We start from the raw sequence: 22,709 nt of genomic DNA on the forward strand, positions 1-22,709 counted from the left end.
GGCCATCTAGGAATGTGGTTTGCATTTAGAGATTTGATTGGCTGCATAAGAAGAGTCTTTGCCATGCAGGACCATGTGATGTGTAAGGCAGGCTTGTGCATGTGCCAATGGGAAGGCCCACTACCAGCTGCACCTCCTCGGAGGAATTCTTCCTTTTTATCACTTTCCCCCAGAAGCTCAATGTCTCCAGAGACCTGGTTCTCTCTAGGCTAAACTACTGCAACAGCCTCTTTCTCAATCTGATTTCTTCTACTCTCCACCCTCTGCAACTAATCCAGAACAGGACTGCGAGACCTGCCTCTGGCCTCAAGCCCAGGGACTGTATCTCTCCAGCCCTGAAATTTCTCCACTGGCTCCTGGGGGCTGCAAGGATCAAGTTCAAGAACCTCTGCATCGTCCACAAGGCTTTCTGGGCCTGGGCCCACACTACATCCAATTCTCTCTTCCAAAATGCCTTCCTTCTTGAGCCCTTCGCTCATCTACCTACAACTCTCTGAGGATCAGACGATTCTCCAGGCAGAGAGAAGGGGTCGGGGGGGGGGGGTTAGATCTCTCTCCTCTGCAGGTTCCTCCATCTGGAATGGCCTCCTTGCCCCTCTCAAACTTGAGCCGGACCACTGAAGTTCCAGAAGCAGCTCAGGACCTTCCTTTTTGCCTCTGATTTCTCTCTCTCTCTCCCTTGCTGACCAACCTGTCTGCTACGCTGACTGGTGGTCTGGCTACCCTCAGAGTCTCACTGGGTACCAGGCTCCTCCACGACCAGCCACCCTGCACTGCCTCCGCACCTACCGTGAACTTAGGGGCTGTAACTGTATCCCCTACAACCCCCTGCCTCCTTGCACTTACCCTGAGACGTGCTGCCCTGGCTGCACTTACCCTTTCCCTCTCCCCGGCACTTCCACCTTTTCCCTCCCCTCCTGCACTTTGCGGTATCGCACTTGTACGATCTGATTGTCACTAGGCCTAGTAAGATCACTGTCTCTGCCTTCCCTCTGTTCCTCCTCCCTTGCCTAGTCGCGCCTAGAAACAATTATGTACATACGCCTTATAAATGACATATCACATCATATCATTTAGGATCGAAGGTCCTTGGAGATTAATGGCAGGGCTTGGTGGTCTTGTGCAGTTGAAAGTTAATATGGGGACTTCTATGTTGGCTCTAAGGGCCGATATATATGCCCTGACCGTTAAGAATCCCAAGTCCTGAAATATTGAGCTGCACTAGTATTGTAGACATTGCCAATGAATATTTGAGTCTTGCCATTTCTTTTTAAGGCTTTATACAGAATTTGATCTCTTTCTGAGGACAGCCTTACATTAATGATTGATAGAAACAGAAGCTCGTCCTCAGACACCAGAACGTGTCCGCCATTGTCTACTACCCTTCTCCAAACCCTCGATGTGACGGACGGAAATCTCACACGGAGGAGTGATGCGTTCATACGTGGATCTTGCCAATCTTATCTTCAGGAAGCCTCTGAACATGCCCTCCATTTCATTTGCTTCCTGTGATCCGAGTCCCAGAGGCGGCCATTTTAACATGCACAATACATGTGAAATGACCACTGCTCAGAAGAGAGGGTTCCTTTCAGGCTCATTTTGAGAACTCCGGGGTGGGGCAGCACTGAAAAGTAGAGTGCCCCTTTGTCCAAGTCTCATTACAGGACCTTATATTGCAAGTGTGACCTGGAACCATGTCCTGCGCATCCCCTACGGAGTGGCGAAACCGGGGTGGGTGGGCTATGTGTTCTGATGCACGAGACTGATCGAGGTACGCCCTAGGCTAGACAAGTGAAACACATAGAGCCTGCATATTATCACATGTGTGACCACCAGGCCTTGCATCTGACATACATGTGCGCACTTTCAATTTCACTTATTACTATCGATCTAGTCAAAGAAAATGATCACAGAGTATGTTCTGAACCATTTGCTCGGGACCACTACGCCTCGGCCACTGGCCGGAGCGTTTAATGGAACTAAATTGGCGGGGGAAAAACCATGGCTTTTCAGTCAGGCCAATTCATTCGCTTTTGCTATTTCAGAGTGTTCCTATAGTTCCACATACGTGGCCTTCTTCTCTTTATTTATCCAACTCAAATCTAAACATTCTTTTTTTGTAGATTTTCTACACCTTTGCCATCAACTCTTTCAATGGGATTTCTTTTTTCAAAAGCACTATATGCTATAGCAGGCTTTTCTGCCAAGAGGGTTTCACTGTTAAACCAATTTGCGTTCAGTGTCTGGATTCTCGGAAGCAAATTGAGGTCTCGCTCTAATCTCGGCCTTCTCTGAAGGAAACTGCTCCTTCAAAACCGTCTGCCCCCCAATATTACCCCAGAAAGTGTTCTGGGAAAATAAACATCACATGTCCAGGAGCAGGCCCAGCACTGCAGAGAGCGCACATGCAACCATCACGTTGCACTCAATGGATCGGGAATTTGCTGCAGAGCGAGGACTCGAACATCTGGTCAGTGACATCTGGTCAGCGACCCGGGGTTGCAGCGAAAGGGAGTTGCGACATCCCGGATCCCGGCCCTTTTGTGCTGACCTTTGTCGCAAGCTTGTGGCTGATGGATGCAAGAGGCAGGGGCTCTTACGGTAAAAGGGATCACGCTTAGGGTGCCCCCGTGCTGCGGAAGCCCTCTCTGGGGTCGGGCTGATACGGCAGCGCAGATAACCTACTGTAATGCAACATTAGAGGCAAGCGCTAGAATCCAGGGGAATCTTGTCTCAGAGACGCGCATAATTGCATCCTGTGCCCCCCTTCCCCCCCGCTTCCTGCATATGCTTCATTTCCAATAATAAAGAGATATGGCGGGAGGGGGTTCGGGGGGCAGCTCTTGCAACGAGCCACATAGCTTCCTTTCCTGCAATAAGAAAGCCTGTAAAAAACATCACGAAAAGAACAGTGATGTGCACGCACTATTCAAGATTCCCAAAAAGAAATCCGCCTGATCCTTAGGAAACCCGCATTCAAATAACATCTGTGAATTCTGTACAAGCTAGATAGATCTCTTCGACCCTGGCCATCGAGAGCTGCCTCCACACCAGGTTTTCAGGATAACCAGGGATTGTGTAAAGGACTCCCACCTGCACTCACTCAATTGGAAGAAGCTGGGTCCATTTCTTACAATATTCACTAGATTTTGGACGTGAAGGCCCCTGCAGCAGGGGCCACAGTGAGTCCTTCAGAAAGGGGCTTTGCGCATGCTGGGACCCGCGTCGAAGGCATCAATGCACGAGCCAGCCCATGCTGCATGTGAAATTGCTTGGCGTGTGCCCACCGGCACCTACCCAGAATTGCTTGCATCGCTGACATACATGCAGGCATGAGCCCTCCACACGTGTGAGCACAGGAGGATAGGCCCGAGTTTGGAAGTCCTCTGGGTCTCTACTACATCAGTGTCGACCGTCCCCTCCCCTCTGCACCATTCCCCTTCCGCTGCAGTCTTGCTCTATCCTCAACCCCCCCGCCCCCCTCCCCCGCCCTTCATTCAGTAGGTACGGAGACCAGGCCCAGAGGAAACAGAAGACGAGTGAGTGCCTGTAAGAGGATGTCTACTGGTGAATATGGGATGTGCTTAAGAAGGTATACAGACCAGTCCCAGAGGAATCAGAAGACCAGTGAGTGCCTGTAAGAGGATGTCTACTGGTGAATATGGGATGTGCTTAAGAAGGTATACAGACCAGGCCCAGAGGAATCAGAAGACCAGTGAGTGCCTGTAAGAGGATGTCTACTGGTGAATATGGGATGTGCTTAAGAAGGTATACAGACCAGGCCCAGAGGAATCAGAAGACGAGTGAGTGCCTGTAAGAGGATGTCTACTGGTGAATATGGGATGTGCTTAAGAAGGTATACAGACCAGGCCCAGAGGAATCAGAAGACCAGTGAGTGCCTGTAAGAGGATGTCTTACTGGTGAATATGGGATGTGCTTAAGAAGGTATACAGACCAGGCCCAGAGGAATCAGAAGACGAGTCAGTGCCTGTAAGAGGATGTCTTACTGGTGAATATGGGATGTGCTTAAGAAGGTATACAGACCAGGCCCAGAGGAATCAGAAGACGAGTGAGTGCCTGTAAGAGGATGTCTACTGGTGAATATGGGATGTGCTTAAGAAGGTATACAGACCAGGCCCAGAGGAATCAGAAGACCAGTGAGTGCCTGTAAGAGGATGTCTACTGGTGAATATGGGATGTGCTTAAGAAGGTATACAGACCAGGCCCAGAGAAATGAGAAGACGAGTGAGTGCCTGTAAGAGTGTCGGAATTGAAACAATATTATGCCTCCTATCGCAACAATTGTGTGTGCATTGGCCTACGCCAAGTTGTCTAAAACATTGTATACAAACAAACTCCACGGCAAGGTCTTGACCTTAGAGAAAAGTAATGTAAGTCGCCATCTTGGATTTAGCCGCCATTTTAGGTTCTCTTGTTATATGGAAGTCACCCTGAACATCAAAATGGAGGCCGACTGACATTCTGAGTAAGATTCTGGCCGTTGTGACCTCCGTACACATGAATAATTAATATGCCTGCAGGCCACTTGTCGGAGTTGCGAACTGAGACCTTGTCCTACCGTTGACCTATGTGTAAATGTACAACTATATCAGTGAAACTAATCAAAATACATATATTAAAGGATTGACCTGGCAAGGAACCCATAGGCCCGGCTCGTAGAATGGTTAACCCGTGAGATGGTTGGCCAAGGGCTGGACAAATAGTATAAAAGACCCAAGTATTCCAATGTAAGGTCTCTCTCACTAACGCATTGAACTCTCGTTGAAGTTTGTTATGTTACTCTGAGAGCCGAATAGCTATCCGTTTGTCAATTGACTTTGGTAACTGTTGTAGCTTTTAAATAAAGCACTTGTATGTTCTTTGTAACCTGTGTTGGTGTGTTTCTTTCTGGGCTTCCCGGCCTCATATTATTTTTCTGTTTCCACAAGAGGATGTCTACTGGTGAATTTGGGATGTGCTTAAGAAGGTATACAGATCAGGCCCAGAGGAATCAGAAGACGAGTGAGTGCCTGTAAGAGGATGTCTACTGGTGAATATGGGATATGCTTAAGAAGGTATACAGACCAGGCCCAGAGGAATCAAAAGACGAGTGAGTGCCTGTAACAGGATGTCTACTGGTGAATATGGGATGTGCTTAAGAAGGTATACAGACCAGGCCCAGAGGAATCAGAAGACGAGTGAGTGCCTGTAAGAGGATGTCTACTGGTGAATATGGGATATGCTTAAGAAGGTATACAGACCAGGCCCAGAGGAATCAGAAGACGAGTGAGTGCCTGTAAGAGGATGTCTACTGGTGAATATGGGATATGCTTAAGAAGGTATACAGACCAGGCCCAGAGGAATCAGAAGACGAGTGAGTGCCTGTAAGAGGATGTCTACTGGTGAATATGGGATGTGCTTAAGAAGGTATACAGACCAGGCCCAGAGGAATCAGAAGACGAGTGAGTGCCTGTAAGAGGATGTCTACTGGTGAATATGGGATGTGCTTAAGAAGGTATACAGACCAGGCCCAGAGGAATCAGAAGACGAGTGAGTGCCTGTAAGAGGATGTCTACTGGTGAATATGGGATATGCTTAAGAAGGTATACAGACCAGGCCCAGAGGAATCAAAAGACGAGTGAGTGCCTGTAACAGGATGTCTACTGGTGAATATGGGATGTGCTTAAGAAGGTATACAGACCAGGCCCAGAGGAATCAGAAGACGAGTGAGTGCCTGTAAGAGGATGTCTACTGGTGAATATGGGATATGCTTAAGAAGGTATACAGACCAGGCCCAGAGGAATCAGAAGACGAGTGAGTGCCTGTAAGAGGATGTCTACTGGTGAATATGGGATATGCTTAAGAAGGTATACAGACCAGGCCCAGAGGAATCAGAAGACGAGTGAGTGCCTGTAAGAGGATGTCTACTGGTGAATATGGGATGTGCTTAAGAAGGTATACAGACCAGGCCCAGAGGAATCAGAAGACGAGTGAGTGCCTGTAAGAGGATGTCTACTGGTGAATATGGGATATGCTTAAGAAGGTATACAGACCAGGCCCAGAGGAATCAGAAGACGAGTGAGTGCCTGTAAGAGGATGTCTACTGGTGAATATGGGATGTGCTTAAGAAGGTATACAGACCAGGCCCAGAGGAATCAGAAGACGAGTGAGTGCCTGCAAGAGGATGTCTACTGGTGAATATGGGATGTGCTTAAGAAGGTATACAGACCAGTCCCAGAGGAATCAGAAGACGAGTGAGTGCCTGCAAGAGGATGTCTACTGGTGAATATGGGATGTGCTTAAGAAGGTATACAGACCAGGCCGAGAGGAATCAGAAGACGAGTGAGTGCTGGTAGGAGGACCTCTATCAAAAAGAAAACACAAAAAAACTCATATCGAGCACAGACGAAATATTATTCTGCAAGAGAGCTAAAATATTATTATTTTTTTTAAATCACTAGTCTCCTATGTCTTGGAAATCACTGCCTTGCTTTTTAGAAAAGATCTGCATTATTTTCATGTGTATGTGGATATTGCACCTGGGAGAACCTATTCAGCAGGTTCCCAAACACCAGAATATATGTCAGCCCTTGCTTGGGATGCAGTTTCGCTGAGTCAGGATTGGGCATGGGAAGAAACTGGAGGTCACAGACAAGCAAAACCTCTGAGGCACGATTAATATCAAAATGGTAACTTTTCAACAAGCCTTAGTACTTCTTGAAACCGCAGTTTGCCTCTCAGTAGCTCTGTGCATGGTTGCTTGGTCGCAGCCCTAGAGGCCTGGTCTCTCGCGATTCACTTATTTCCTCCTTTGTTTTGTAGGAAATAACCTGCAGGGATAAGCCAGCTTCTCCGAGTGGTCACCGAGTTCCCATGCCACTGATGACAACATGCAACGCTACGCTGAGGGTGCTTGCTCTCCCTGCTAGACTCATGGCTATGAGGCAACATGTCTCAGACCCTTTGGTAGAGATCATTCTGATCTCCCTTGGGTAATAGCATAACGTGGCACATTCATTTGTCGTTAAGATGTCACTTCATGCACAGGTAAGCCATGGCATGTGCTTGTGCTGCTCATCAGCCTTAAGCGTTGCCCTTCCCGGCACACTCGTGGTTAGGAGGCCTCCTTACTAGCTGTCATGCCACACGTTCCACAATGTGCATTTGATAAAACAGCTCATCTACCTTCCCTAAGCTCAGCACTGAGAACCTTTACTGACAGTGTCCCTCCCTCAGCCGCTGTCATACCAATGACTCAGTCCCCATCTAATCCTGGACAAGCCCCCATTGCTCTCAAACTGGGCTCCTGTCCTAAGAAACCAAAAACAAACCTAAGTGAACCCCAATAAACAAGAAAACACAAATCCATACGTCATTAAGAGGCAGTATTTTGATGATATTATCTAATGTAATGGTTCTGTGTTGTGTTGTTTTGTCATTGCACATTTTTATTTGGAGCAAAGAATCTTTGATACAATCTTTTCAGCCCTAATTCTCCTGATATTTTCAGAAATGTGGTGACAGGGAAACCTTACCAGGGCATCCAAATACACGTTGGTCCACTGCACCTGCTTGGCCTTCTCTCCGGCTAAAACCATCGGTCTTCCCAAAACATCCAAGTATTCCTGCAAAAATAGAGATGATCATAAACATCACATTCCAAGCTATGGTACATGTCACACTGGTTCTATTAAAATAAGAGGCGACTGAGTAGTCTTCTGCCCATATTCTTTTTCAAAGTTCTATAAGATTACATTGGGCTAAACTGGACCCCCTGTCAAGCAAAGGCAGTCTGTGTGAATTGCAGGAAAGTGAAGAGAGAAAAGAGGAGAATGGAAGAGGTAGGCACGAGGAAGGAAAAAGGAAGGGACGATTAAGTAAAAAGGAAAGGATGACGAAGCAGAAAGGTAGGGAAGAAGAAGGGAAAGGGAAGGTACAAGGAAGGGAAGGTACAAGCAAGGGAAGAGGAAGTGAAGAGGAAGGGAAGAGGTAGTGTGCACTAGGACCCCAACCGGCCCATAAAGCTGGGGGTTGCCCAATAGCACTTTAAGATGAGTAGCAGCACCCGTGAGATGGATGGGGATGCAGATTGATACTCTAGCATCAAATCAATAATGACAACTCAATAGTTTGGCAAAGGGAGTCCATTTAATGACAAGTACAAAAAACGGGGAGTTCATGAACATCAGCAATCGCTCGATCTTCCTTCTCGCTTCACAACTCCAACAAACTTCATAAAAACACATCTTTTATTCTAAAAACCCGTCATTACTGATGTGTAATGCTTAAAATGTTGCATGAAATTCTATTGGTTATAGGAAGTTAACTTTAATATAGGTACTATATCTGTATATGGTAACAAAGTGAGGGGATTGGATAAACAGTGTCAGGTGGGGCTTCTGAGCCCTTCCTTCAAAATGGCTGCTGTAGACGTCACTAAAAGTACGATGTCTCATTGGTTCTATTAACTATAGGACCCTAGATTACATGGTCCACTATGATTGGGTTGGCATCAACCCCACTCATACTTTTCCACCAGCCTAGCAGTGTGCAGAATAGCCAGCCAGGTGCAGGGAACTCGTCCGCTCCCCCAGTCTCCCTTCAATTATTGCAACAATCAATCATCACTTCAGTGGTCATGTGTCAATTATTTCTTTGTATTTTGGCCTCGAGACTGCTTCTTGGTCTGGAAAAGTGAAGACGTCTGGGCATGGCACAACTCCATGCGGAGGTGTGAAAGTTTCATTTCTTCTGCTGGCTCGGTCACACCGTTTTATTCTCCATGCAATTCATGTATTTGATTTCATTTCGTCAGCCATCTGCCATCTGTGGCTTATCTTGACCTTTCAGAATAGGATACTCTGTTCTTCTCTTCATTAATTGTATGCACTGTTGGTCTATTTCAGCTGGTACGACCTTGGCTTCCTGGCATGACTTGCCTTCGTCTGAGTTTCTCTCTGTCCTCAATTCTCAATTTTCCTGCTGCAAAGCTCTCCTCGTGAGACCTTAAGTAACCTTTGGTCGGTTCTGCTCTTGGTCATAGTGGAAGTATATTTATATACAGTTCTTTTCTTGAGGTAGATATGTGTAGGTGGCGCTTGCCGCACTCTATTTTACTACTAAGCTTTAGCAAGCCTCACGATTTTCTTAGCTTCTTGCGATTCCTTGCATATGTACACGTGTAAGCTGGCTGAATATCTTCATCACCCTCATGGCATAAGCTTCTAACATTTGACATCGTTATTTCGCTTTTAACTCAGGATGTCACTTATCCATGGTGTTTTCGTCTCTTTTTATCATTCATGGGTCATCATAACTTCTATATGTGAGTCAGTCCGGGTTATTGTGACGTCACCATTGTCTTCTTTTAGGACTTTCTTGGCTTCTTCCGGCATTTTGTTTTGACAATCGTCATTCTGTCTCACTTGTCGATATGGTTTTCTCAATGGGTACCTCACTGTCCAAGGTTTCTTATGTGCAGGTACTTCAATAGGTGCTGTCAGTCTGATAGGTACTGGGCAGAGCCCCACTGCGGCTCTCTGCTGGTTTACTTGCTCATCATACGTCACATATTTTGGTGCGAACGTTCCTGGTACCTCAAAATGGGGGGTAGGGGTGCGAATCATGTTTGGGACCTTCTCTACACTAGGGAAGAGGTCTCAAAGAGGTAGGGAAGAGCAAGGAAGAGGAAGGGAATATGATAGGAAGAGGTAGGGAAGAGCAAATGAAGAGCGAAGGGAAGAGGAAGGGAGGAAAAAGGGAAAGGAAGGGAAGAACAAGGGAAGAGGAAGGGGGTGAAGGGGAAGGGAAGAGGTATGGAAGAGCAAGGGAACAACAAGGTAGGACAAAAGGAAGAGGAAGTGAAGAGGAAGTAAAGCGGAAGGGAAAAGGAAGGGATGATGAAGGGGAAAGGTAGGGAAGAGCAAGGGAAGAAGAACGGAAGAGGAAGAGGAAGGGAGGAAGAAGTGAAAAGGAATAGAAGAGGAAGTGAAGAGGAAGAGAAGAGGAAGTGAAGAGCAAAGGGAAGAGGAAGGACAAAGGAAGGGAAGAGGTAGGGAAGAGCAAGGGAAGAACAAGGGAGAGGAAGGGCGGAAGAAGGGAAAAGGAAGGGACAAGGAAGGGAGAATGAAGGGAAGAGGTAGAGAAGAAGTAGGGAAGAGCTAGGGAAGAGGTAGGGATAGGTATATAAGAAGGAGGGAAGAGGAAGGAAAGAGGAATGGAAGAGGAGGGGAAGAGGAAGGGCAAAGGAAGGGAAGAGGTAGGGAAGAGCAAGGGAAGAACAAGGGAGAGGAAGGGCGGAAGAAGGGAAAAGGAAGGGACAAGGAAGGGAGAATGAAGGGAAGAGGTAGAGAAGAAGTAGGGAAGAGCTAGGGAAGAGGTAGGGATAGGTATATAAGAAGTAGGGAAGAGGAAGAGAAGATGTAGGGAAGAGGTAGGGAAGATGTAAGTGTCAGCGGTTCTCGCAGAGTATTGGATCATTGGAGATGCTTCCAATCGCTGTGGCAAAGTTGGAGGTTACGAGTGTCCTAACCAAGATGACTGCTTCATGTTAAGAACGCTGGTCAAGTTACGCCGTGATATAGAAGGAAGCAGATATCTGGAAACTGGAGTCAGGACCGTGTGCGTCGTAACTTTGTTTCCTCCGGTTGCAGCGGTGCCAGTTCCTTCTTTGCTTTCTTCCTTGTTCTGGTAAGCTATCCTTGGCCTCCCCTGGTCTCCCGGTTCTCTCCTGGCTTCCTTTGCTCTGCAGGATCTTTCTCGTAGCTGTTTTATATTCCCAGTCTCTTGGCTACCTTGCTTTCCTTGTGGTTCTCCACTGATTCCTGCTATTCAGAAGGGGAGCAGTGTTTCGCCTCTGTGCTCTGCTCTATTCTGCTCATCGGATTCCAGCTTCTACTCAGCCCATCTAGATTCAAGCATCATCTCTACCTATAGCACCCATGCGCTTCCACCGCAATATCCTGTAGACTGTTTCTACAGTTGGATTCCTGGAAGCATGGACTGGTGCCTTCCAGCATCATTGACCATCAGGAGGTTTTTTGTGTCCCCGTTCGGGGATATTTTCCTCCTCTTCCATAGACCGATCTTCCGGGGGCCTCACCTCGCACCTGTAGCACATATCTCAGGTCAGCAGGAAAGACCGATCTTTCGGGGGCCACACCTCGCACCTGTAGCACATATCTCAGGTCAGCAGGAAAGACCGATGTTCCGGGGGCCACACCTCGCACCTGTAGCACATATCTCAGGTCAGCAGGGTGGTGTCTAGGGAAGACAGGCCTTACCTCTACTCTTCGCCTTCCAGGAAGCCATGGCAGCTAAGGCCTGTCGTTGACAGTAAGGAAGAGGTCGGGAAGAGGAAGACCATGCGCCAGTCTGGAGGCAGAAGAACTAACTTCTGGTCTTTCAAAGTTAAAGGTGTCAATTCGCATTCTAGCATTTAAGGAGCTGAAGCAATGACCTAAGATCATGATTTTCGGGGATGACTGAGAGGTGGGCGTCATCAGCATATGAGTGACACTGAACCGCAAAGCTTCTTAATACTGTGAAAAGACGGCACCAGTCAAGACTGAATGAATGCGGCGATAGCAAGAAGCCTTGCATGCCAGAGAGGGCTAAGGAGAGTAGAAGCGGCCATGATTAAAAGGTTTGCATATGTTAGACCAGAAGGATTAACACACGCATAGAGGCAAACATTCACAGGCCCTGGCCCCTTATCACCCTTTTCATATTTGCACAAATCAGGAGAGGTTTTTGCACACTAGGTGGGATGTGCTTTTAAATGCAAAGGAAACCAAGACATTCTAGTTTCACCTGTCTGGAAAAGTACAGGGGGATGGGCAAAGCATTACAAGGTCATTTCTGACTCTTTCGTTCATTTTGTTTGCAGTAAGGACTCGTGTGAACCACTGCTGTCCCACTTGCATTTCTAGCCTTCAAGCGCTCGTGTGAACCACTGCTGTCCCGTTTGCATTTCTAGCCTTCAAGCACTCGTGTGAACCAGTGCTGTCCCTCTTGCATTTCTAGCCTTGAAGGACTCGTGTGAACCACTGCTGTCCCACTTGCATTTCTCTCCTTCAAGCACTCGTGTGAACCACTGCTGTCCCGCTTGCATTTCTCTCCTTCAAGCACTCGTGTGAATCACTGCTGTGCCGTTTGCATTTCTATCCTTCAAACACTCGTTTGAACCACTGCTGTCCCGCTTGCATTTCTCTCCTTCAAGCACTTGTGTGAACCACTGCTGTCCTGCTTGCATTTTTCTCCTTCAAGCACTTGTGTGAACCACTGCTGTCCTGCTTGCATTTCTAGCCTTCATGCACTCGTGTGGACCACTGCTGTCCCGCTTGCATTTCTCTCCTTCAAGCACTCGTGTGAACCACTGCTGTCCCACTTGCATTTCTAGCCTTCAGCCACTCGTGTGAACCACTGCTGTCCCACTTGCATTTCTAGCCTTCAGGCACTCGTGTGAACCAGTGCTGTCCCTCTTGCATTTCTATCCTTCAGGCATATTCTGTCCTTCAGGCACTCGTGTGATCCACTGCTGTCCCGCTGCATTTCTATCCTTGAAGCACTCGTGTGAACCAGTGTTGTCCCACTTTCATTTCTAGCCTTCAAGCGCTCGTGTGAACCACTGCTGTCCCACTTGCATTTCTAGCCTTCAGGCACTCGTGTGAACCAGTGCTGTCCCTCTTGCATTTCTATCCTTCAGGCATATTCTGTCCTTCAGGCACTCGTGTGATCCACTTCTGTCCCGCTGAATTTCTTTCCTTCAGGCACTCATGTGAACCACTTCTGTCCCGCTGCATTTCTTTCCTTCAGGCACTCATGTGAACCACTGCTGTCCCACGTGCATTTCTAACCTTCAGGCACTCGTGTGAACCAGTGCTGTCCCACTTGCATTTCTATCCTTCAGGCATATTCTGTCCTTCAAGCACTCATGTGGTTTGCACGTTTCACAATGGCAGGCTTTGTAGAGTCTGTCTCTGTGCTATACGATCCTAGCATCTACACACTACGCTGGGAGCAGTCCAGCACATCACCCCTCCCCGCCCCACCACCCCCGCAAAGTGTACAAGTCACCTTTGAGATAAAAGTGACTGGGCATTTATTAATCTGCCACAAACGCAGCAAGCACATTGTCTGGCCATTTATTTGTGATAGGTTAAAACGTGCCTCTTTGCTTGTTGCAATTGACACAGCACTGTCAGACACCTGGACATGAGAACTGGGCTGCCTTAGACAAGGCACCATGTCATTACATGTCCTGGATTGCAGCCCTTGCCCACAGCTCAGAAGGGCACCAGGGACACACTGTGCAATTGAGGGGTTACAGGAAGGGAATGGCCAACTACAGAGGGCCCTGTGATGTAGTTTAAATATTCTATTTACACTTCATTTCAGATATTTGTTGAAAAAAAGAGCACTATTGTAAAAACACACTCATAGAAGGCGCAGCAGTGAAAGGTACCTGTGTGTTGATTCTTATCGCCCCGATGGAAGGGATTTCATAGTAGTACCCTGGAGGAATGGGAGAAGAACAGAGAAAACATTTAGTAAAGTGACACGAACAACCTACCAGAGCCATACCATACATGTACACTATGGAGAAAGCTCCATCCCTTCATAGGTGATATGTTCCGTAAAACCCTATGTGACGTAAAAGGCAAATTATGCAAATGCAGGCCGGGGGGTCTGCATAAGTGAAACGTCCCCAGATTTCCCGAGGCCCTGTGCTATGAGCAGGAAAGGAGAGTTCCTTCTGCAATGGAAAGCTGCACACACTGAGCGAAGAGGAATGCTAACAGGAAACATGAGGAGGGTCTGGTCTAGAGTGCCCTTTTAGCTCTAAAGACATGTTGCAGGGGTTAAAGGCATCACTCAAAGCTTCACATCAGCTGTTGTGTGTTAGTGGCTCGAGGCCTCACCTCAGCACCCTTAATTTCTCAAAACACAGCTTGAGAACTCCAGGGAGCAGGAACCCTGCCCCTCAACAGCAATCTGTGAATGCTCTCCTTCAGCACTCTCTCAAAGCGCTCCCTTATGTAAACACGAAAGGCACCAAAATCCGCATGACACCAATATCACACACCACACCCTAACTGGCTTTAAAGGGGCACACCTGACCTATTTGAATCACCATAAAGGAGACCTTGAAAACAGTGAGACTCGTCCTGTCCTCCTCGCTTGCATCGCAATCTAACCTGGTGCACATGGACAGACAGGAATTCAGCCTGAAAGAGCGTTGTTCATCTTTAAGGAATGCTTTTAGCTTAACTGCATAACAGCTCCAAAACTGTCGTCTTCTTTTTATTTTAAACAATCAGACCCCTCACACACCTGGCTCTTTAGAGCCCTTCAAAGGGCTTGTTTCTGCTACTAGCATAAGTGGGGTCTGCCCGGGGCACCGCCTGATAGTTGACTCGGTTTCTCACATGTGCCTCGTGTTGAAATTGCCAACTGCCCTACTTTCCCTCCCATCCAGTGCAGGGACGGCAGGCTGCTCTTTGGCAGTTTTCAGTGGATCAGTGGAGTAAATTTGCTGAAAGTGTTGGAGGGGACATGACATCTAAAGGAAAGGGGTCCCTGTCAAATGAGGGGGACAATATGGTGTGCAATGAAAGTTCAGGGGGACAAACACCCCTGTCCTCCCTAAAATCACGCCCATGCGTGAGATCCCTATTCCCCTTCATGAAGATGGGTACGATAATTGCCTTCATCCAAGAACACAGAGCCTTCCCTGATCGCAAAGCAACATTGAACAACTTGGTCAAATATGGGATCCATATTGTCGGTTCAACCATGACTTCATCAGGGCCAGGCGCCTTTCCCTTCTTCTGACTCAAGAGCGCCAATCTAATATCCCAACGAGATAAAATCAGGGGGCAGAATGGAGCAACCAGTCCAACCATGCTACCCAAACCAATTGGTCTGGTCTCTTTATACACATTCTCAAGGTGATTGACCCATACCACCTCTGGTATTTCCCCTGTAATGACTGCTCTTAGATGGCGGCCCCTCCTCATGGTTTCCCAGAACCTTGTTGTATTCCTGTCTTTTATTGCACCTAGGAGGGATGCCCGTAAGTGCTCTGAGTACTCTGATGTTTTAGCCTTAATAATAGCACGTTAGCTACTCCTCACTGATCGCGAAGCCACAATTCCATCATTAGCCACCCGCTTAGCTTGCCTTGGTACTCAACACCCTATCATACCACAGGGTTTCTCGAGTGGGTGGGGTTTTACAAGCCTTCCTTGGTTAATTAAGTTTAATTTAAAAAAGTCCCAAATTGCCCATAATATTAGCATGACCACTCCGCACCTAAGTCAGGTTAAAGAAACTTTCAAAACTGGGCTGGATGGAATTGTACATTTTTGGGATAGCAGTACCATGCTACAGACCGTCCCATTTTACTACTCGTCTAGAATATCCGCTGATGGACCGACTAACCACCAGTCTATCCAAGTACTTCCCCAGGACTGATACCCACGTGGGATCTGGCGTCATAACTATCGGGTAATGGTCTCTCTCAGGGCGGATTTGCACTACAAAATCCTTAATAAGGGACCCGATCTCTAAATTAACTGAACTGTAGAAGTGATTACCTATGTGGAAGATTTTATTAGGCGAAGAGTCCCCTTGAAAGTGGCCATTACAGGCCCTCAAACCAGCTAACATTAATAGCCTTGCCACTTCCACAGTATTTTTAAACCCTCTCTTGGAAGGGGGGCAACTACCTCTCCTATACCCCAAATTCTGTATTCGTCACTTAAGATGTTAGTCATCATTTCTAATGGCTCGAACTGGAGATTAAAATCTCCCAGAACCAAAATCTTTAACAAATCTGGATGATTAAACCTCCACACCTCAACATGATCACAAAGTAGAATAAAAAGAGTGGACCCTCCGGATTAAATAGGCTGACAGAGGTTACGGAAGGCACGTGGCACGTGGCAGGGGTTATGTCCCACACACCCTGCAGCTGCAAACACCGACTGCTCTTAACCTCTTACTCTATAGCTGTGAACAAATTACTATGTGGAAACTGGGATATCAACCTAGAATTAAAACACGGCAATGCCATGCTATCGACACACGCGCACACATACACACGCGCACACACAGCATATAAACTAAATACTGTAAAAAAAAGGGGAAAATATACATATTTGTTTTATAAAAGTACCTCTTCTAAAGACTTCACATTCGTACCTTTGTTCTGGCAGGCCATCCACTGGATAGGACCTTTGTCATAATTATGCTGTCCCACAGAAAATGTGAATACACGCACCTGGGCAATAGGAAAAGAAAACATTGGCCATTAGAAGATTCTCCTGAATGCATCAACGCACACTTGATCACTATCAAAGCTTCATGGATTGCTCCATGGCATGTTCCAATTACCTTTTCAGTTCCTAAAACTTGAGACCTGTGGAACTCTGATTTAATGTTTAGGACACTCAAAATATCAAGCAGCACCTTAATTCAATCATGATTGGACTACATTTCACACAAATTCAATAACGGCGTGATCTAATGTCTGCGGTAGACCAAAACATTTCAATGCAGGCCATCAAGAAATATTACAGCTGTCACACATTACTCATAGAAGAAAAATACAGCGTCCATAGTATGTATAAACTCCAGAATGTGTTTTAGATTTAATATCCTAAAAACCTTGTGAATACGGGAACTTTTTGGAGGTTGAGGATTCCTGTGGAAGGCGCCAGTAGGCGGTGTCTTCCCTATGTGGCCAATGCAGTTTTAGGTGTTGCTCTATAATGGTGTTATGAATACAGTCTCTAAGCAAAACTTGCTTGTTGAGGTTTTCAATTAATCTAACATGTATTCTTTAATCTTTTGCTGTGCACGGTAAAGGTTCTAATTTTAGGCATTGTACAATGTTAACATGTAATCAAATATTTTCACAGAAACACCAAATATTTAATAGCACTGTAGCGAGGTTGAGCAATACGACAGGTGGCACAAGACCAATATGGCTTGACACATGGTTTATTTAGCCTCAATTTAAGGAAGGAGTTGGGCAAATGTCTCTAGGAGCTTTGTGGTTGCCCTGAAGAAGCCATCTTTTGCTGAAACCTCGGTTGGCGACAATTAAATGAATAAACACTTGTATGCAGAAAAACATTCCGACAGTGTTATGAAATAGGTGAATGCTTACACATCTCTCTGAAGAATGGTTTACATTTAGACATGATAAATTCAAATAAGTGTAACTAGGATGTGCTTGTAAATGTTGATACATTCTTTAGGTTTTGACAGTGTTTTCTAAATAATACTTTGACCATATATGTATAGCCTGCAAGGGACAGTGAGGTGTCCTGTTAGTTGTGTTTTCGTGTTATCTTTATAATAATCAAAAGCACTTTGCACTACATTTGTGTTTGTATAATAGGTTTGAGTAAAAAAAAGGTTACACAATGAAACAATGTTATAATGCATGAAATACATTTTGCACTCTAGAAGAACAAGTTACTCTCTTACCTGGTAACGTTCTTTCGATGGGATGGTCCGACGACGTATTCCATATCTATGACATGTAATCACCACAGCTGTGCTGCTTTGGAAAATCTTCGGCGTCTGTGTCCTGCGTCGATGACGTCGATACGCCGCCCTCGAGGACCTCCTCCGACGGCCGACATCACTGGATGTTATAAGTAGGACGCAAGACACCTGTAGCCTCAGTTGAAGTTTTTTCCCAGAACGTGTGGCACCAGTCTTCTGCCAGTCTGACACACAAAGCCTTGCGGAAACGTAAGCTGCAATCGCATAAGAAATTCTGTAGTGGGGAAGGGAGGGAGGGAGCGATATGGAATACGTCGTCGGACCATCCCATCGAAAGAACGTTACCAGGTAAGAGAGTAACTTGTTCTTCGAGGGGATTGGGTCCTCCGACGTATTCCATATCTATGACATGCTCCCAAAGCAGTACCAATGCAAGGAGGAGGGAAAAGAATTTAGAAAACAGAAATTTGGAATGCGCAATCAAATTGCAGAGTAAAGGACTGCCTTGCCAAAGGCCAGATCCTGCCCACGGATGGAATCGAGGGAGTAGTGACGTACAAAAGTATGTACCGAAGCCCAGGTGGCTGCATCACAGATGTTACAAATAGGAACACCCGTCTGCAGGGCAGTAGATGCAGCCATACCCCTGGTAGAATGGGCCCAAAAGCCGACCGGTGGGTCCTTACCCCCAAGTGGTAACACTCAGAGATAGCCAAAATAATCCAGCGAGACAAAGACTGTTTCGTCACAGCTTGTCCAAAACGCTTTCCAGCGTAACCAATGAAGAGTTGATCGTCCACTCTGACCCGGGGCATGCGTGAAATATAAAAGCTTAACGCTCTCCTAGGATCGAGCATATGGAGCCTCTCCTCTTCCTTACCAGGATGTGGAGGAGGGTAAAATGCCGGAAGAACTACCTTCTGGCCTAAATGAAATTCCGACACCACCTTCGGAAGAAAGGAAGGACGAACTCTAAGGACAACCCTGTCCTTATGAAATACAGTGAAGGGTGGCTTAACTGAAAGTGCCTGTAACTCACTCACTCTGCAAGCGGAAGTGACCACAACCAAAAATACAGTTTTAAGAGTTAACAGACCCAAAGGGCATGAATGCAAAGGCTCAAATGGAGCACCCATCAGAAACTTGAGAACAAGGTTCAAATCCCAACCGGGCACCTGGAAAGGTGACGGAGGGAACACATTAGTGAGCCCTTTCAGAAACTGAGAAATTAAAGGAATTTTAAAATAGGAACACTCTTTAGACGAGCGCTTAAATATGGACAGCGCCGCCAGGTAACCTTTAATGGTACCCACTTGCAAGCCCCTGAGGGCCAAAGAAAGCAAAAAAGACAGGACCATGGGAATGTCACATGCAAAAGGATCCACATTCTTAACCCTGCACCAGTCGCAGAACTTATGCCAACAGCAACGGTACAGGGACTTTGTTGCGGGCCGTATGGCCGAGAGCAACACCTCCATTACGTCTTCAGGGAGGTCCCAATCCTTATACCTCAACCTTTCAGAAACCAAGCATGAAGGTTGAGGGATCTGACCTCTGGATGGAGAACCTGACCCCCATCCCGTGAGAGCAGATCGTCTCGGTAGGGAACAGGACGTGGAGGCCAGATGGACAAGTCGAGAAGGTCCGGGTACCACGTCCTCCAGGCCCACACCGGAGCAATGAGGATCATCCGGGAACCGAACCTCCGTAATCTCTGCAGTACTTGTGGGATGACGGGGACTGGAGGAAACGCGTACAGCAGTGGGAATGACCACTCCACCACGAACGCGTCTCCTAAGGCTACTTTTGAAGGAAATTCCCGCAAGCAGAACCTCTCGCACTTCCGGTTGACACTGTAGGTGAAGAGATCCACTTGAGGGGTCCTCCAAAGGGCGAAAATCTCCAGGAGAATCTCCTGAGCCAACTCCCACTCGTGAGAGATCACGCTCTGCCTGCTCAGAGCGTCCGCCATCTCGTTTTCGTCTCTGGCCAGATGAACTGCCCAGATGGAAACTTCCTCGTGGATTGCCCAGAACCAGAGCTGCATCGCCTCCCTGCACAGAGGAAGTGACCCTGCCCCCCCCCTTTTTGTTGAGGTATTGCATGGCCACTGTGTTGTCCGTCAGAATCAGGACATTCTTTCCTCGCACAGTCGGCAGAAAAGCCTTCAGGGCTAACCTGACGGCCCTCAGCTCCAACAGATTGATATGGAGTCTGGACTCCGACGGAGACCAACGACCGCTGACTGTCAGCTCGTTGGCATGAGCTCCCCATCCCATGAGGGATGCATCTGTCAACGATCGTCACCTCCGGCCAGGGTAGCCAAAATGGAGCCCCCTTCATCAGATTGTCTTCGACGGCCCACCACAGAAGGTCCTGGGCAACCGAGGACGGCACCTGAACAGGGTCCGACAACCTGTCGGAGAACTGAGACCACTGGAGCTTGAGTGCCCATTGCAAAGATCTCATTCACAACCTGGCCTCTGGCACCAGAAGAATGCAGCATGCCTTAAGGCCGAGCAATCTCAAGAACTCGAAGGCTGGGAGACTCTGGGCAAGCTGAAACTTGTGCACCATCTGCTGAATGTGATGAGCCCTCACCTGGGGAGGAAAACAGTGCCCCAGGGATGTGTCGAGCACTGCTCCGATGTACTGGAGCCGCTGGGTAGGTGTCAAATGGGACTTCTTTAAGTTGAGGGAGAAGCCCAGCTTGTGGAGGGACTGACAGATGATCCAGGACTTGTTCGGGGAGCGTGCCCTGATCAACTAATCGTCCAGGTAGGGGTAGACGTGAATCCCCCCTTTCCTTAGATGCGCTGCCACCACTACCATGAGCTTGGTGAAGACCCTCAGGCGGAGGTCAATCCGAACGGCAGGACCCGAAACTCAAAGTGCGAGTCGCCAACCACGAACCTCAGTTACTTTTTGTGCTTTGGATGTATTGGCACATGAAAATAAGCGTCCTTGAGGTCGAGAGACACCAACCAGTCCTGAAGTTGAAGGGCCTGGAGGACTTAAGAAAGAGTAACCATCTTGAACTTGTCCTTCCTGAGGAGTTTGTTCAAACCGCGCATGTCCATGATGGGTCTCAAACCCCCGTCTTTCTTGGAAATCAAAAAATAAGGGGAATACCATCCCTTGTTCCTCTCAGCTACGGGCACCAGTTCTATGGCACCTTTCTCCAGCAGGCATTGAATTTCCTGCGCAAGGAGCGGATCCGGACTCTTCAAAGAGAGATTCCCCGGTGGATTGTCTTGAGGCCTCTGCCGGAAAGGAAGACAGTAGCCGTTGAGTTATGATCTCCAGAACCCACACATGTGAAGTAATGGCGCACCACTCTGCAGGATGCTGCTCCAGCCTTCCCCTAACCGGCGAACCATGGGACATGGCCTCATGACTGAGCTGAAGAGGCTGCAGCGTTGCCTAAGGGCAAAGAGGCAACAGCCCGAGCAGCCTTGGCACCTCGAGTAACTTGTTTTCCACCTCTGGCACTCCTACGGTGGCTCCTTTGACTGGCAGCTCCTCTCGCTTTACCAAAGGAGGAGTAATACCGAAAGGAACCGCCCCTTCATTGCTGTTCCCTAGGACGAAAAGGCGGAGGTTGGCGAACTGCAGCGCCCAACGACTTCGCTGCAGCTTTGGAGGTCTGCAACCTCTCAAGGCTCTCGTCAGCCTTGCTGCCAAAAAGATGTTCCCCGTCAAAGGGCATGTTGAGGAGCCAGGCTTGCACATCAGGAGCAAACCCTGACTTCCGCAACCACGCAAATCTGCGTATCACAGTGCTCGCTGCCATGGACCGGCTGATGCAATCTAAGGAAACACAGTTCGACAGAGTATGCGTGAAAGGCGACAAGGCACAAACGGAGCTGGCCGCCTGAAGCGCCATACCCCCTGAAGAAAACGCTTTCTTTGCCCAGCCGTCAAAACATTTTTCATCCCTATCAGGAGGGATGGTAGGATATGACGCCTGCTTTGCCGGGGCCATAGCCGCCTGCACCACCAAACTCTCCGGACTGGGGTGCTTGGTCCAGTAGCAGGGGTCGCTACTGGCTGGGCGGTATTTTCGCGGCAAAGACTTGCCCACTGCCGGGAGACTCTCTGGAACAGTCCAAGCCGCCGCCACCCTCCTCTGTAGAGCATTATGGAACGGCAGTACCGGGTCAGTTGGTGGAACTTGGTCGAGGATATCCGTAAGGTCATCCTGAAGAAAATCCCCTGGGGGAGCAGACCATCCCAAGTACTCGGTGACCCTGGACATAAGGTGCCGGTACGAGGAGTCGGCATGAGTGCCAGGCTCAGGCCTACAAAACTCCACCTCCGGAGAAGGGGTCCAGCCCACTGGCATCGTGAAGGGACTGCCGCAGGTCCTCAAATTGGCTATGGCCCGAGAGAATCTCGGAACCATGCCATCATCAGAGCCCTCATCCACCTCTGAAATAAACTCAAGCTGGCGGTAAGAAGGCACAGAATGTGGAACAAAGCCATGCTTGACCTTTGCCGAGCCCCGGGGAACCCCGTTGAAACAGCCTCGAAAGGCGTTGAGAGCGTCGAATGAATCGGCGTCAACGCCGAATGTGGCGCCGACAGCATCGATGGTGTCGACACAGTCCTGGAGGCCAGAGCCCTGAGCGTGTCCCTCTACAGCCAGGGCGCGGATGGCGTTGACGACTTCTTCATAGGCGGGGCCTCGAAAGAGTCCATCGACAACCTCGGCGCCACCGGCATCGACGTCTTCCTCGAAGACACCACAGGTGCACACGGTCTCAAGTGCGTCGAGGACCGGGACCTGGAATGGGCATGACGAGAACGATTCCCCTTGTCCAAGCGGGACCTCTCACGCGAATAGTGCCGACCACCCAGCCCAAAGGCGTGCGAGCAGTGTCTCTCGACCGATTACGACCAACCCCACTCGGAGGCACGGACGGACCAGTGCCCTGCGATTTGAGAATCGCCAACATTTTCTTCCCGAAGGCAGCCCATTCCTCTGGCGTTGCATGCTTGGTGGGGTAAGCGACCCGCCGACGGGCGGTCCTCAGATGAGGACGGGGAAGGCGACCGATGACGGCGCTTTCGGCAGTGCCTCGAAGAGGCAGAGGAGTGGTGGGACCGACTGCGGGACCGAGACCCACTGGACTACCGACGACGACGCGGAGAGTCGCCCCTCGAATCGTCCATCGAAAGCCCCGCAG

The 22,709-nt window shown here is 48.3% G+C and overlaps 1 protein-coding gene across 7 annotated transcripts in view; it reads right to left on the reverse strand.

Annotated features, from left to right (window-relative positions):
* CACNA2D1 (calcium voltage-gated channel auxiliary subunit alpha2delta 1) overlaps window positions 1-22,709 on the reverse strand; it is a 1,412,752-nt gene that overhangs the window by 221,163 nt on the left and 1,168,880 nt on the right. For all 7 annotated transcript variants that reach the window (XM_069627805.1, XM_069627804.1, XM_069627806.1 and 4 more), the window contains exons 13-15: window positions 16,207-16,285; window positions 13,466-13,515; window positions 7,536-7,625 (exon numbers count right to left, since the gene is read on the reverse strand). In XM_069627805.1, the coding sequence (XP_069483906.1) occupies window positions 7,536-7,625; window positions 13,466-13,515; window positions 16,207-16,285 (219 nt within the window). The remainder of the gene's footprint in view (window positions 1-7,535; window positions 7,626-13,465; window positions 13,516-16,206; window positions 16,286-22,709) is intronic.

This window comes from Ambystoma mexicanum, chromosome 12 (genome assembly GCF_040938575.1).
Source record: "Ambystoma mexicanum isolate Mex_15411 chromosome 12, UKY_AmexF1_1, whole genome shotgun sequence".
Lineage (NCBI taxonomy): Eukaryota > Metazoa > Chordata > Amphibia > Caudata > Ambystomatidae > Ambystoma > Ambystoma mexicanum.